Below are 16,145 nucleotides of genomic sequence, written 5' to 3' on the forward strand. Positions count from 1 at the left end.
TACAACCTCAAATTTCTAATTTTGCCAATTACAACCTTAAACTTGTACATCTATTTTAAATTACAACCCGAAACCATTTTCCGGCAAAAATCACCGGAAAATGATGTCATAACGTTATTAAAAAAAATTATGAAGTACAAAAAAAATATAATTTTTCGATAATTTTTTTTTGTTTTGTTTTAATTCTTATTTATCGGTTTAATTTTTTTTATAGAAAATGTGTAACTATTTCATCTTTCGGTGATTTTTGCCGGAAAATATTTTCGGGTTGTAATTTAAAATGGATGTATAAGTTTAAGGTTGTAATCGACAAAAATAGAAATTTAAGGTTGTAATTGGCAAATAGAAAACTTTACTAGGTTGTATTTGGCAAATTTTCCTTAAATGAGAGAACAAACGAGATAAACATGTTTGGTTAGGAGTTGTTAGCTGATAGCTGGTTTGACTAGCTGTTAGCGGTTAGCTGTTTGTATTAGCTGATTTGACTAGCTGGTTGCATTAGCTGTTTGTGTAAAAGTGTTTGGTAAATTAGCTGATAGTTGTTAGCTATTTGATGTGTAAAATGACCATTAAGGACATTGACATACTTTGTTTCTTATTAATATTAGACAAATATTTTATTGTATTAATTTTTTCTTTCTATATTTTTCTAATAAACATTGACTAAATAAAATAAATTTATTTTTTAAAAGAATATTTTTTTTAATCATATATATTTTTCAAATAGAAAATATTATTAACGAAATTTTAAGCATGATTGCAATATATAATTCAATTGCTTTAAAGTACTAATATAAAATTTATTACAACAAAAAAACGAATCTATAGTAAATATGGTGAAATGAAAAAGAAAGTGTGAGTAATGTTTTTAGGAGAAAAATGTGAAGGGTACCAAGGTTGATAGTGGTTGTAATGATAGGCAATAGTAGGAGAAAATAGTCATTTTCACCCACTTTCTCGAACCTTTAATTGCAAAAAGCTCCTATATTGAGCTTTTTCAAAATTAGCTTTTTCACCCCAAAACTCTCTTCCAATCCTCTTCTAACCAAACACTCCCAATTAGCTTTTTCTAAAAGTCAAACCCCTAATGCACCCCAAAAAACTCTTTTTCACTCAAACCTCTCCTAACCAAACACCCCCATATTTATTACTCCCTTTGTTCTTCATTGTAGCCCCGTGAAGTAAATGTGCTTTATTAATAAATAATTGTGTGAAATTGAGAAAAGGCAAAAGTGGTGGGTCAAATGTATTTTATGTGAGAGTAAAATTGTGATTTATGAACATTTATGGTAAATAGGCTATCTTTTAAGGACAGACTAAAATGACAAATGGGATAAACAAATAGGGACAGAGGTACTACTCCGTATAAATTTTAAAGTCTCACATTGTCATTATATTGCACGAGTTAAATGTTATTTTCCCTTTTCACATGAAAAATCTAAAACTTGTTGAAAGAGAATAACAACTTACAAATATCATCATAAATAAGGTGAATTTGATAGAGTCCCACAACTTGAATTTTTTGATTTTTTTTATTGTTATCACCGTACTTCTAGCATCACTCTTGAAATGTACATTGAAAAAGCAAAGTCTATAAGACACTTGGAGACCAAACAACCGCTTCAGTCACCTAACACTCTGTCCCACACTCCCACCACCCCTTTACGCACCTGATCAGACACGTTCATTCCACTCTCATCCCTCGCCATTTTTGGAATTCCGTATTCACAAAGATGATAATAATTTATTACTATTTGTTTAGTAGAGTTTTTGTGGGATTTGATTTCTTTATTTTATATCTCTTTTAAAGTTACTATTAAGACCACATATAAAAAGTAAAAAAAAGCCCATTACTTTGAATGATCTTACTTCAATTTAACATATAAATCACATAAATAAAATACATAAACACATTATCTTCCTTGCAATGTTGGAGAGTACTCCCAAGTAACTCCATCATTTACAAAGTGAAGACGTTATTCAACACATGAACTGTAACAGCCCGCTTTGTCAAGCTGTTAATAAAGAACACTTAACCCTTAATGATCACAACTAACTCTTAACACACAGCGGAATAATTAACCTTAATATTAAACTCGATCCTGGACCTGTGGGTTATGGGCCCACAAAGCAACCTTAAATAACTTAAATGAATCATCTTTGAATAAATAATAAACTTCGATTCTCATTCACACTTACAACCATTAATAATACTTATCTCACCGATGAATAAAACCTTCATTATAAAGTATAATTAACAAATCCAATATGCACAAACATGACTTCCTTGAATCAAACTCGAGCTCCAACACACACCTGCTTACAAAGAAAAAGACATAGATAAACAAAACATCCAAAATGAGTGGAAAACTCGTAACCTTTACTTCAGCCCGTAAAAACGTTTTTATTTCAAACCATTTGTTCAAAGAGTTTTCAAAACATCACTAAGCAACTGTTCGGAAATAGACTTTGGTTATCTTTAAAAACGTATAGCTGGCATTGATCATTCCCTTCACAAATCAGTGGTAAGGACAGATTTTGGATACAAACGTAGCTTAATTATCATAGAGCACATCTTATACTTATAATCGACCATTCAGGTCTTAGCTTTAATTTCAAACACAACTTATCACTTATATTCGACCATTTCGGCCTTAGCTTTATTTTTAGAATATTTCCTCCACCTGTAACTTGCCCACTTTTCCATATCCGTTCATAATCCAATGTCAGTAAAACAAATACAAAGTACATTTTTAATTTACAATATCATTTCAAAATCTATTTCAATAGACAAATTCTTTCCGAACAATTTCACAATATCAATCAAATTAAACAACAATTCAATATAAATGCAATTCATGATATTCATGGCCATGGTTATATGATCATATAAAATAAAGAATAAATTTCAAACACACACGGGCACAAAGTAATTTTGCTGAACATAAAAGTTACCTTAAATGCTGTTCATTTCCTTATTACTCAAAAATAACAATCATATCTATTTCATCCATAATCCTTTATCACCAATGTTACACTTGAATTCGATAATTGTCTCCCATAAATCCATAATACGTACTTCGTACAAGATCTTCATGAATTTTCTTGAACTCGATATACCATTGATCATTCTCTAACACAATCACCTCCAATAATAATGATAAGGATTAATAATTTTCTCACATAAATAAAATAAGAAGACTTTAAAAACATTAACTGGTTTATATGTTTATTACAAAATATAATTCTAGTCAATTTAAGATACTAAAATCACTTTAATACTTCCTAAAGAAGTTACTAATAACCGACATAAGCAAATAAAAGATTTGGCTATTTGATACCTTTTATATTGGAAAACAAACTGACATTGATAGCTTGGAAATTCAATTTGTGAAGCTTGAGACAAATGATTGATCGCAAATTCTTAATGATATTTTATTTTTTTCATAAATCGAAATAGAGTAGATTAGTAGTAAGAAAGCTTTGAAAGAGAATTAAACCTCTTGCGTTGCCGGTATTGGACATCATCTGATAGTAGATCCCAATTTTTCTCCCATAGGTCACTGGGACTTGTTACTTCACAGAAGATTAAGATTGTGGCGAACAACTCTCTAAGTTGTGGGGCATGAGCCCAAGATGACGCAGCCTTTAGATCTTCATGCCATTCACTATCTCCTTCTAGAAGCCCTAAAGCATTGCAAGCTTCCTTGAATGTGGCAAATTCTACGCCATTTACTGTTCTTATATCTGCAAAGCTTGTTGATCCTGTCACTATATTAAGGAACATACGCAAGTAGTGAAGCTCCCCTGATGCTGGGTGGACGTAGTAAATCCTCCCTATTTTGAAGCCTTCATCTCTTCCTTTTCATTTCTTTTCCTTGCTTTGCAATACCCATTCAGTTGGAAAATCGTGGTACGTCAGTTTTCTTGCTTCTGGGTACTTCCTATTTGCTTCCATCCATCCGGTGAGAGGAGTCTTTACTGGTCCTACTCTTTCAAGCACTTGATCCAGTGGCTCATGATCTTCAAACATTACTATTTGTTCTTCCTCTAGGTGACAACTTAAGCGTTGAACTGGGGGGATATTTATATTGTATTGGGAAGCCAAATACTATCCAGCATGCTTCTGCAGCATATACATATCTGCATTGCAAGTACGATTTTATCTCGTCTCTTGGGGGTTCAGGATTGGCTTGTTGTCCTCCTGGTATTCCACTATCTGTGACTTCTTGAATTGTTGCTAGTGCCATATCTGGACCCTTGTTCATGTACTTGAACAGGTATTTGGTACATGTGTATTTGTTGCATACTTCGACGTTGATGTGTGCTTGATAATTCACCAGCAAGTCCACATTGTATGGCACAATGAAGGTATTATCAATTGTGTGGCCATTCTTTTGTGCTACCCGACCATTGTTTCTTCTTCTGTATTGTGGGTAACCGTCTTCTCCAATGATTGTGTCGTCGTTGAAGTCTTTAGGATAGTACTTTGTACAACGCCCATCATGCATACATGGACATTTTGGGTTCAACGTACCACACGGTCCATGAGTCATGTATTGGACTACCGCCTCGAATGCAACTGGGTCCTCTTCCGGGTCTGGTAATTCTGCTGAAATTAGTCGATCGATGTCCGCTGCAGTCCGTAGTTTGTCCGGTTCTTGCAAAAACAACAACATATGAACATGTGGGAGGCCTCGTTTTTGGAACTCGATTGTGTATATTGCTGCAAGATGGTACAGATTGTTAGAATAGCAATGGTACTTTTGTGTTGTAAACTTTTATTCCGATAAGACATAAGGTAATAACGTATGCCACATCAACCCAAGACAGTATTGGTGTGCATGAGTTCTCATTACACATGTTTCCTAAATTAGACCCAAACTTCCATCCATATACAATGTTCCTAGATTGCAGCGACTGGGCATTTCAAGAATGACTAAGTCAAATGGAATTGTATACTGCAAACTGAAGTGCATACAGATTGTGAATAGGCAACCAAAATTTAATAAATAACTCCCACTTTGCATCACACAATCATAGCATAGTATGATACATTGATACAAAAACTTGTGACAAACCCAACTATAATAGTACACTGTACACACAAACACTTTCCTTAAACATGCATAAATAAGGAAGGCGAGAAAATAAAAGTACACCTGACAACTCACCTTATGAATTAAGCAGTAGACAATCAGACATTTCGAGAATCGATCAATAACGCACATTTTGCAGAAGGCACCTTTAAGCAGAATAAAAATCCCTAAACCCCAATAAATGATTTGGGTAGCAAAGTGTACAGGAGACAGGGGTTTAAAAGTTATTTATTTCGAAGGGGGGTAATTAATCCGCAAACGGAAGATACTAATGGCAGGGCGAAGATTGAGGGCACTATATATGATATATTTATTTCTATATATGCATATATAGAACATTTTGTAGTGTAAACTGATTTATGTAAGGGGCAATATATTATGAACTTATAAGACAAAATATAATAACATATGCGACATCTACCCAAAAAAGTAATGGAGCGCATGCTATATATAACATTTTTGAGTGAAAACTGATTTTTGGAAGGCACAATATGTTATTAACTTATAAGACATAATATAATAACATATGCCACATCAACCCAAACACAAACGGAGCGCATGCATATATGTAGAACATTTTAAAGTGTTTAGTTTCTGATTGGACATATATGTTTTTGTAAAAAATTGGATTATATTTACCTGCTTTAGTGCGGCCGCAAATATTTCTTTTGGTGAGGTCCACCATCAGTTCATCAAGCTTTATCTTGAAAACTCGAGCGATAATATCAGGTCGGTCTTCTGGTTTTTGACCGGGAATCAAGGATAAGAAATCCCTGACCTCTGGCCATCTCGGATTACATGTCATAGTGATGAACAAATCTGGAGGGCCAGCCCATCTGCAAATAGCTAGGGCGTCGTGATAGTTTTGAATCATGAATCTCGGACTTCCCGTGAAGGATGCAGGTAGTATGACACGTTGTCCTACAGATGCAGGAGTTGTTTCTCCTCGAGAAACAGCATCCGCCAATCCACGTAGCACATCTTTGCGAAGCTTTTTTTGGTTTCCTCTTACCCATTCTAATCTACCTTCTTGGATGCATGTGAAGGCATCAACTTGTTGTTGTTGGTTTAGTCTCCCCAATTGGAATCTTGTTTTTGCCTCCTTCTTTCTCTGTTGAAAGCGAAATGCGTAGTATTCTCTCATAGTCATTGTAGTTCTTACCCTTCTCCCCGTTTGTTCCACATCAGTGTGGGGGATTTCTGTCCTATGCCCATCTTCTCCATATGGAAAAAGAAGTGGATATTGCATTGCCATGAAACTTGGGTGAAGCTCGGATATCCTTTTCAGACCAAAGTGTTTGTCCTCGATAATGACATCCCTAGGCCCTTTTTCTGTATCACCTGTACCCACTATCAAAGCCGCAACCTCTGAAGTCGTAGGGAGGTTGTATTGTCTTCCATCTTTTGCTCTTGTTCCGATCAAGCGAATCTTCACAGGTTGTAAATCAGACTCCTGGAACCTTTCCCTAGCCATTCTGAATACTTTTGCCAGTTCATTATGCTCATCAAACATCTTTGATAATCCTGCTACAATTACAGGGTCTAGTTCTGGTTTCTCTCCCACACTTCCGAGACTGTTTATCCGGTTAGATACTTCGTTCTGTGTGTCATAAATATAAAGCTGGGTGAACCTTGGTTGTTGCCCTTCTGGCGGAAGCAATGACCCAATCTTGTGGTGGTTCTGCCCATTTAATCTAAACACATACGAAGCATTTCCCCGATTGATACTGCTGTCTACCTTCCCTCCCATTGAAGTGAAAGCATTTATGGAGTTGTACATCCTTCCTTTTTCCTTGAAAATCTTCGATCTACTATCATTATTGTCCAAGAGATCCTTCAAAAATTCTGGTGGGTCTTTCAATAGAGGTAACCTGACCTTGCCCTTTTGACAGCAAAAACTGTATTCAGGTGAACTACTATTTCTGTCCTTCCTCGCTCGTTCCTCATACCAAACTTTAGCTTCACATTTTGGACACACTTCAGTTGGCCCACCAAAATTCCAGGGTTCGGTGTATATTCCTGTATGATTATAAGGGTACATTAGGTTCACTGACTTGGTTATGTAACAACATTATTATTTAAATTCTTTAAAGAATATATTCTCACTTATATGTCTCGTAGTACGGGGTATTTGTTGTTGGCCATGAAGTGCCGCACTTTGTGTTTGCTCCATATCCGGGGGTTCAAAATGGGACCATGGTCAAAATAAGTGCCGACACAAAGCAACGAACTTGAAACATGAGATATAGTACTAATTTTTACCATCGGGTGATTCTGAGTTTTGATATGCGGTCCTTTGTTGTGCCTCCGCTGATGTGGCCAGTAGTCCATTCACACTTTGACGGGTCCGTTTTCTTCCACGACTTGGAGCAAGTGGTATAGTGTTTGAGCTGGATGCAATGTCTATTACCGAACACATAACATTTAAGACTTGTTTGTTACATTTATTCAAATAAAAGTCATACATTTTGCTATTCAGTTTACGCTTACCAATGGTAGTACTCACGAGTCTTCCAACATCTCTGGAGAACGGTGTACAGGTTGATACGCGTCGATTTCTCCTTTGGGTAAGTATATGTTTTCTTAGCAATCGAGCTAGTTTAGTTTTGTCTTTACCATTGTCCATTTGTAGTTCGGCAGATTGTTGTATTTGTTGTTGACCATGGAGCTCCAAACTTTGTCTTTGATGAATGCCTACGGTCCAAAATCTGATCAGAGTCGTTTTTAACACAAACAAATCTACCAACTACATTTTATGAGATACAGTTCGACTTTGTGCCATTTGGTGATTCTGGGTTATTTGAGTTGGATGTAATGTATACTACTACAAAATGCGTCATTTTTCGACGCTTTTTTGGCTATTTTTCGACGCTTTACAGCGTCGAGAGAAAACATTTCTCGACGCCCAAAGACAGCGTCGAGAATTTGGCCGTAGAGAATTTCTCGACGCTGCTCGGCGTCGAGAATTTCGACGGTGTATGTCGTCTACAGATTATTTTTGGCGCCTTTCTGCGTCGAGAATCTCGACGGTATTTTATGTAGCTAAATATTTCTCGACGGTCATCTGCGTAGTAATATGTTTTGCTGGCTTACCAATAATTTTTTGCGCGAATCATGTTTTGACACTATATAGCGTCGAGAATTTAATTGATTTTTTTTTAATCATTCATTTTTGCCCAAAGCAAAATCACCCTGAAACTAATTAATTAAAACAAACCAATGTTTTGTAAAAAGATAAAAAGATTAATTTATACATTTTACTTCGCTTCACACCCAAGTTGAACTTGCAAAATTGGGTAACTTGCAAAATTGGGTAACTTGCAAAGTTGAACTTGCAAAATTGTACAAAAAATAGTTTAATAAAAAAAAAGGTAAACCAAACCAGACCAAATATGGTCAGAATGTTGTAATTCATTCATGTAATAAAATGTTTAAAGTACAAAATAGGAGTTTTACACGGATTTATTCAAAATTGACATAATGACTGCTAACTAACTAATTACCAGACATGGTAAAAACTAATATTTTTTTTTATTTTGTAAGCTTGAGCTGTCACAATAACCTCCATGGAAAACGTGCTGCAATAGTTTCCATCTCCGTATCATGCAACCAGGATACTCGGGTCTTGATTCACAAATCCACACGATCAGGTACTAGTACCTCCATCTGAGACACTTCTGAAGTGGATAGACAAACAGAACTTGTTGTCTCCAAGTTTACGCCTGAAGTAAAACAATGCTCAAAAGAAAGGTCCATATCATGAGTATTAAATCTAGGGAAAGACTATAAGAAAATTAAATGCCTATCATATGTTTAATTTTCCTCGTCAAATTCAAATGATAGTTCACAAATAAAAACAAGAGCAGTAACGAACTAACGACATCACCAAAAGTAGCAGATATGAGAACAAAATGTGACAAAGAAAATCAAATACATGCAATTATACGTTATACGAGTGCATTAATTGACAGATTCAAGATAGTAAATTTTCCAATATAATAACCAAAAAATTGATAAAAGGAGGACAAAAGAATGAGACTTGGACTTCTCAGCTAGCTATCGCAAAAAAACAATGGGGCAATTCAAAACAAAAGCATAATCAAGCTCTAAACATAAAAAATTAGTCATCTTCTTAGAAGCGCATAAGGTTAAAGAGCTTCTTGAATCCCGCCATATCAATAGTGAAACTCGGAAAAGGATGAGAAAGGACAAGAATAATACCCCACCCAAGCATCTTCTCTTCAACCTTTTTAATTTGTTTTTCTTATTTTTATCTGTTTGTTTGGGAATAAATCCCTCCCTTGGAAAAAAGAGTATGAAAACACATCAAGAACATGTGGGCCTCAAGCTATCATATTTGTAACTCAGGACCAGGCACTGCCATGAGGTTACAAACAAAGTGGCCGGAAAGGTGCCCGATCTACAGACAATGGGATTTTGAATTGGTATCAGTGGCGGCACTAGTAAGGGTTAAATGGGCTCAACTGAACCCTTTCTAGAAAAGATGCATCTTAGTTGTAAGAGATGAAGAGTTCACAAGACAAAACTAAATAGAGGTATGGTGATTCAGATTATTAACTTCAACAAAGTATTCTATAAAAGCGAAAAAATGTAGGATTAAGTAGGAGTTCAGCTTTATGCTCCCTATAAAATTATAAGAAAATTATGTGCAATGTTCAAAAAGAGGGATACTGTTAAAGAAGATAAGATATCTGTTGTGATGGCTGCTGGAGTTGATTCGAAAAGTGATGATTCAGAAACTAATGTTCTGGTCTGTTCAAGGATGAGGAGCATTATAACCTCATTTCAGATGTTAGTCTTTATATTGTGGTTGTTCTACTAATGTTGCTTGCTTGTTCTCTCTCTCTCTCTACATATTTGATTTTACTGCTATCACAATAACTGATTTAGACATATTAGCAAATACTGAAATTATCTAAATAAATTATCACAATACCTGATTGGTTATTGTTCTGATCTGTACAATTTTAAAAAGTTCTATTCTATAAAGTTCAGTTTTGTTCTGTTTCTTAAATTAACACATCCATTCTATAAAGTTCTATCAAAAGTGTTCTATTCCGTTTCACAAAGTTCCATGCAAAACAATAAAAGAAAAAAATATGTACATGCCAACCATTTGCATCTTTCTACTAGTTCAGTATTATAATATACATTCAACCAACTATAATGTTTACATTCTACATGTATAGGACTCATACATGAGACCGTGACTCTCAAAACATTATTAGCAATATAGTTGATAATATTAAGTAAATTAACATATCCATAAGGTTGTGACAAATCCTGAAATATTACGGGTTTTGTTGTAGCGACTTCTTAAAAGTTAAGGGGCTGAGTATCTATTAAGAATTTATAAATGTAGCTAGAATAATCAGACCTATACTCAATCTTCATGAACAATAAGTTCTAGCACAAAATCTAATGTTTTAAGAATGAAAGTTAATTCATATGATTAACTAGATTACACTTTGAGTTAGACTATAATGCAAAACCTTTTGGACGTTTATACTACTAACCAATCAAACATAAAATTTGACAGCAAGTTCAAATTATAATAGGGTGACTGCAATCAGATCCGCACGTACTCAGCCCAACAAAAAAAATTCAACAATAAGAATATATAGAACAGGTCAGAACACAAAATCTTTAACTCGATTATCTAGTGACATACTTATCCACTACATGATTCAAAACATTGCTTGGTAGATTTCAGTCCCAGTTACAACGCTACTAAGCAAAACATTTATAGCTACGATTCCTAAGAGGTCTAAAGATAAGCAGTCATTACCTAAGTGTAGGGCTAAACAAAATCATGTGTCATGAACCAAAATTTCTAGCAGCACCAAAAAACAAGAAGAAATATGTATGTATATTTCCACATGAGGTCCAACTACGTATATAGTACATAGACATGTCGCACTTGATGCTAACTATAAACTACACAAAATGAAAGCAAAACTCAATACAATAAACCTCGTACATTAGACAATAATAAATGTTCAGATAAAAATGTGAAAATTACAGAAATTTTCAAATATACCTTAGAAGCCCAGATTTCCTCATACTTCCATGCAATTACATAGCACAGACGCCTACAAGCTGCAGTTCTCTCCTTGGAACAACTTTTGCCTACAGAAACTGATCAACAAAGCTAATGGTAAGATAATGTATGTTTTCCGGTACAATTTCTTCCAAAATATCCTAACAATGAAACCTGCTACCTTTTCTGTGTATCACCACATTGAAATAGAGATTAAAGTTGGACATTCAGGCTATCTTACGCAATGCATGTCATGAGTCACATTCCTAAGGCAGAGTATATGGGATTAGATATGTACAACCTAAATATAGTTTTTTCTGTTGAACATAACGAATACTACATGGTAGTAGATTGGGAATGCATTGAATTGCATACTAGTAGTTGACAGAAAACAAAAAGTTTACAACTCAATATAATGATCAATCAAACATTCAGTGAATGATGAAACAAATTGTGACCAACTTTACACCAGGTCTGAACCTCTCAGCTAAAAATTATCAAATATGTGACCAACTTTACATAAAGTCTGAACCTCTCAGCTAAAAAATATGTAATTCGTGTTTCATAGGGACAAAGATCAAATATGTTTGCATTATACTCTTCATTGCCAAGGAGACATTCACGTAAACCATTGAGCCTGTTATTATTGTCATAAAGGAGGAGGGGGGGGGTAACTTGAAAATAATACTGTAACATATTGTGGTTGCATGTTATCTCTTTATATACATTGCAAGGGTGAAGGGGCTTCCTAGATTTGTCCAAGTTAAATCCATTCATCGGTTATTCCTGCTAGACAACTTGAGAAATTAGACAAATGCATTATATTGACACGAGAAAGCAACAAAAATTGGGACACAAGATAACCTCTTTGATTGCACAAGGTTGGGTTATTCAACCACGACAAGGCCATGCAAATATGGAAGACAGGCCAAAACCTAAGGAATAATGAATGCTAAACTTTAGAAAAGATTAGAGTTTTGCAAATTGTATCTCTGTCACATATATATGCACCTCTGTATGTTAAAGAAGTTCTCACACACCGTCTCCAAATCTTGGATAACACTGACAGAAGTATGTCTCCAAACTTGGATAGCAGTGACAGAGCCAAGGTCGGACCTGAAATAGATTCTGAAGTCAGAGACAAGCCGGATTGTAATTCTTTGTTTCAACTGAAAGAACAAAAACTAAAAAGTGACGCAAATAAAACATAGCTGCCACATCAGACCAGTAATTTGCAAACAAAAAAAACTCTCCGATTCCGGATATCAAAACCTGTCTTCCCCACTTCGCCACCACTGAATGCTAGTTTTTCACCATTACCCCATGAGACAAAAACAAAGAATAACGGTTTACAATTACTCAATATAATCATCAATCAAACCTTATATAACTTCAACTAGCACAAGAAGCAACCAATTGACCAATAAATTGACAGAAGTTCAAAAGGAAATACTAAATGCCTCTTGGCTGCATCCAAAGTCACATACAAGTAAAAAAAATAGTTCTAACAATTCTCCTGTATTCTAAAATTATCAATTAAGAATTCCTTAGCAAATACCAAAAAAGAAACAAAAATAAAAATTCTTGCAGTGGAAAATATTGCGATAATAAATAAGGGGTTGGATTATCATAAAAATTATATAAAACAAACTAAAACTTAGATTTTTAATGTTGATTAAAAACCTCAAATTCCAGATTTATTCATATGGATCAATAAACCACCATTGCATTTCTCGAATCACCAAACCCCGACAATAAAAAAAAAAATTAAAAACGGATTCGAAATTTCTAACAAGAAAGTGAAATTAGACCTAGATTGCTTCACCAACATAGGGAAGAAAACATAAATTAATGGGATTGTAATTGTGAGCTGACCTGAACACCATGAGAGAATTGGGAATCTCTGAAATCATGTTGTACATTGAACGAGAGGTTGGAACCGAGATCTGAGTCCCACGAACCCTGAAAAAATGGGGGGAAATTAAAATAATTTATGAGCTTTAAATTCAATGAACTTCAAGAAGATAAAAAAGTAAACTTCAAGAGATGAAAAAGAAAAAGAAAGATTGAAAGAGCTTCGAGATGTAGATCTGAAACACAATTTGATTGGGTTTTGCGGTTTCTAAAATGTGTGAAGGAGAAGATCTAGGTCTAGGGTTTAGGCTGAAATAAAACTCTCTGTTATTGGGAACAGTTTTCTTTTTACAAGTAATTGAGCACGCGGGCTGGGATACTGCCTAAGATAAGTCCACGTGAGAACCACGTGGTTTCTCGACACTCTATGTAGACGAGAAATAGATACGACAGCGAAGCGCGTCGACAAAACACGGAGTACTAAATTTCCAGCCAGCGGTAGTCCACAGCGTCGACCTCATAGTGTCGAGAAACAACGCCAATTGTACGTATATTACTGAATATATATGATTCCAGACTTATTTGTTATGTTTTTTTCAAAAAAAAGTCATATATTTTGTTATTCAATTACCCTTACCAATGCTAGCAACCACATGTCTTCTAAAGGGTCTTCTAACATCTCTAGATGACGGTCTAGAGGTTGATGCGCGTCGATTTCTCCTTTGGGTTAGTATATCTTTTCTTAACAATCGACAACTTTAGCTTTGTCTTTACCATCATCAATTTTCACTAAGCCAGATTGATGTGTTTGTTGCTGGACATGAAGTTCCAAATTTTGTCTTTGTCGAATACCTGCGGTTCGAAATGTGACCAGGGTCATTTTGTAAACAAATAAACCTACCAACTTCAAATATGAGATACAATTTCTAATTTGTCCCATTTGGTGATTCTCAGTTGTTTCAGTTGGATGTAATGTATATTACTGATTGCATATCAATACAAATATATGTTTTTTCCAGATATAATTCATATCTTCTGTTATTCAGTATATCCTTACCAATGCTAGCAGTCACGAGTCTTCTAACATCTATGGACGACGATCTAGAGGTTGATGCTCGTCCATTTCTCCTTTGGATCATTATATTTTTTCTTAAGAATCGAGCAAGTTTAGCTTTGTCTTTACCATCATAGCTATGCAGTCTGGCTTATTGGTGTGTTTGCTGTTGGATGTTAAGATCCAAAATTTGTCTTTGTTGAGTACCTGCGATTTGAAATGTGATCGGTGACATTTTATAAACAAAGAAATCAACCAACTCGAAATATGAGATACAAGACAACTCTGTACCATTTGGTGATTCCAAGTTTTGTATTGCGACCCTTTGTTGTACATCTCTGGGGAACGGAGAAGAGGATAATCCTTGCCGATTTCTCCTTTGGGCAAGTATATGTTTTCTTATCAATCGAGCATGTTTGGCATTGTCCATATCATCAATCATTTTACAATCTGCAAATATTAAGCACAAATGTCTTTTAGCATGGGTATTGACACTTAGTATTCGAATATGAGTAAAAAGCCATAAATTTGGTCATCAAAAGCTAAGTGCTGAAATATATTATTGCGATCACAATATAGATACATGATAAGTAAGGGAAGACAAAGATAAGATTCATTCGAGGAAACGTAAGATTGTAACCTCGGTTATTCATTGGAACTGCAAACATAACTGTAGCCTACATTTAAAAATTTACTGGGAGTGCAAGCATAAATCCGGCCTACATCTAAAAACATATTGCTATCAATATAGTTGGGCATAGTAGTCATTTCTCTAATTACGTAAACCCCCTAAATTCTGTAGATGTTGTATGATAATTCTATTCTCATCACAAACTTCAAGTAGCTTCGCTTAAGATCATTGAAGCTTATCTCTTCCGTGGCTAGTTTAATCTCAGCTATACGTCTTCTTTTCCTTTGAAGCATGCATACTTCATAGTTCACATCATCAACGTCAAAATTATGTGTTTGTTGTATAATTTTGACTCCTTGTTTTGCGGCATCTTCGGAGGCTTGTGCAATGTCTTTGTGTAGTTTACTATAAACTTTGATTGGTAACTCTTTCTTGTTAATTGTAAGCTTCACAATGACCTTGTACTTGTTTCTTTTGGCTATGTAGTATTGTCTATATAGGGGTCTAGGAAGACCATACCAATCAACAATTTGTCCAAGCAATGTTGTGAAACTAATACTGAAAAGTTTCCTGCCATTCTTCATTTTCTTTTTAGAAAATAAATTTTGGAAAAAGTGAGTTTTGCATGATTATAGATAACAAACAGGATACAGAAGAAACAACAATAAAAAGGGTGGTCAAAGACCAACCACCAGTCAGATAAACAGGTCAAAGTAGAACCGCAAGAATGAAGGATAAAATTAACATGGAGAGACAGCCCCAAAGTAGGGAAGACATTTTTTGTGTGAAAGCTAGAGATCAAGCAACTCTCACTAGTAATAATAATGAAACTTTCAAGATAACATTAGATTAGATAAATGATCCTCACTCTTCAAAAGAAGAGGAATCATGAGGAAACAGAATACTATTGTTTTCTTCTTTACCCCTTTAATTGTTATAATTAAAATTCTGAAATGTAAGTACCCATTTGACAACTTTTAAAGATCTTCAGGCTCATACATATGCTCTCAGAATTTATAATGGCTCGATGTATGCCCTGGATGCTTTTTATGAAAGAAAATTTGCACGTATGGACATAGTGGTAGGAATTCAAGTTCTAGAACATGGATCGTTGTGTTTTTTTCTAATCAAGATTGAACTTTTCAGGTTGGACAAACCATTGTCAAGATTGGCTTCATTTGTACTTTCATGAAACCTGAGAACTGCATTAGCGATTCTAAGAATGATGAGTTATTAGGACTGCATTAGGACTTTCCTAAAACCTGATATGGTTTTGAAATAGGAAGTGAGACTTATTCACATTTCAAATCTCATACAAACATACAGATAAAGTTTACAGACACGGGTTTTAGGAAAAAGGAAGTGAGACTTTCCTAATCATAAACTCTGAAACTTTCTTTTTTCTTAAAACAATGGTTTAGATTCCATGTAAATGGCTCAGTGGGA

General features: G+C 34.9%; 1 protein-coding gene across 1 annotated transcript; it reads right to left on the minus strand.

Annotated features, from left to right (window-relative positions):
- Positions 1-1,960: 1,960 nt before the first annotated feature.
- On the minus strand, positions 1,961-13,693 carry LOC110784213 (uncharacterized). Its single transcript, XM_056842617.1, has 14 exons — positions 13,646-13,693; positions 13,036-13,122; positions 12,172-12,329; positions 11,342-11,346; positions 11,161-11,249; positions 9,792-9,872; positions 9,103-9,155; positions 8,760-8,821; positions 7,362-7,502; positions 5,739-7,118; positions 4,037-4,726; positions 3,501-3,771; positions 2,224-2,316; positions 1,961-2,015 (listed from the first exon to the last, which is right to left on the minus strand). The coding sequence occupies exons 1-14, from the start codon at positions 13,691-13,693 to the stop codon at positions 1,961-1,963; spliced, it is 3,213 nt and encodes a 1,070-aa protein (XP_056698595.1).
- Positions 13,694-16,145: the final 2,452 nt, after the last annotated feature.

This window comes from Spinacia oleracea, chromosome 4, assembly GCF_020520425.1.
Source record: "Spinacia oleracea cultivar Varoflay chromosome 4, BTI_SOV_V1, whole genome shotgun sequence".
Taxonomy (NCBI): Eukaryota; Viridiplantae; Streptophyta; class Magnoliopsida; order Caryophyllales; family Amaranthaceae; genus Spinacia; species Spinacia oleracea.

Excerpts from the sequence above, each read along its gene's own strand:
- LOC110784213 (XM_056842617.1), bottom strand. The coding sequence starts at position 13,693 with ATGTTAGAAGACCCTTTAGAAGACATGTGGTTGCTAGCATTGGTAAGG. Across the intron at positions 13,123-13,645 it reads GGTTGCTAGCATTGGTAAGG|GGTTCGTGGGACTCAGATCT; the intron begins GTAATTGAATAA and ends CCATTTTTTCAG. Across the intron at positions 8,822-9,102 it reads CTCCTTTTATCAATTTTTTG|GCGTAAACTTGGAGACAACA; the intron begins GTTATTATATTG and ends GTTTTACTTCAG.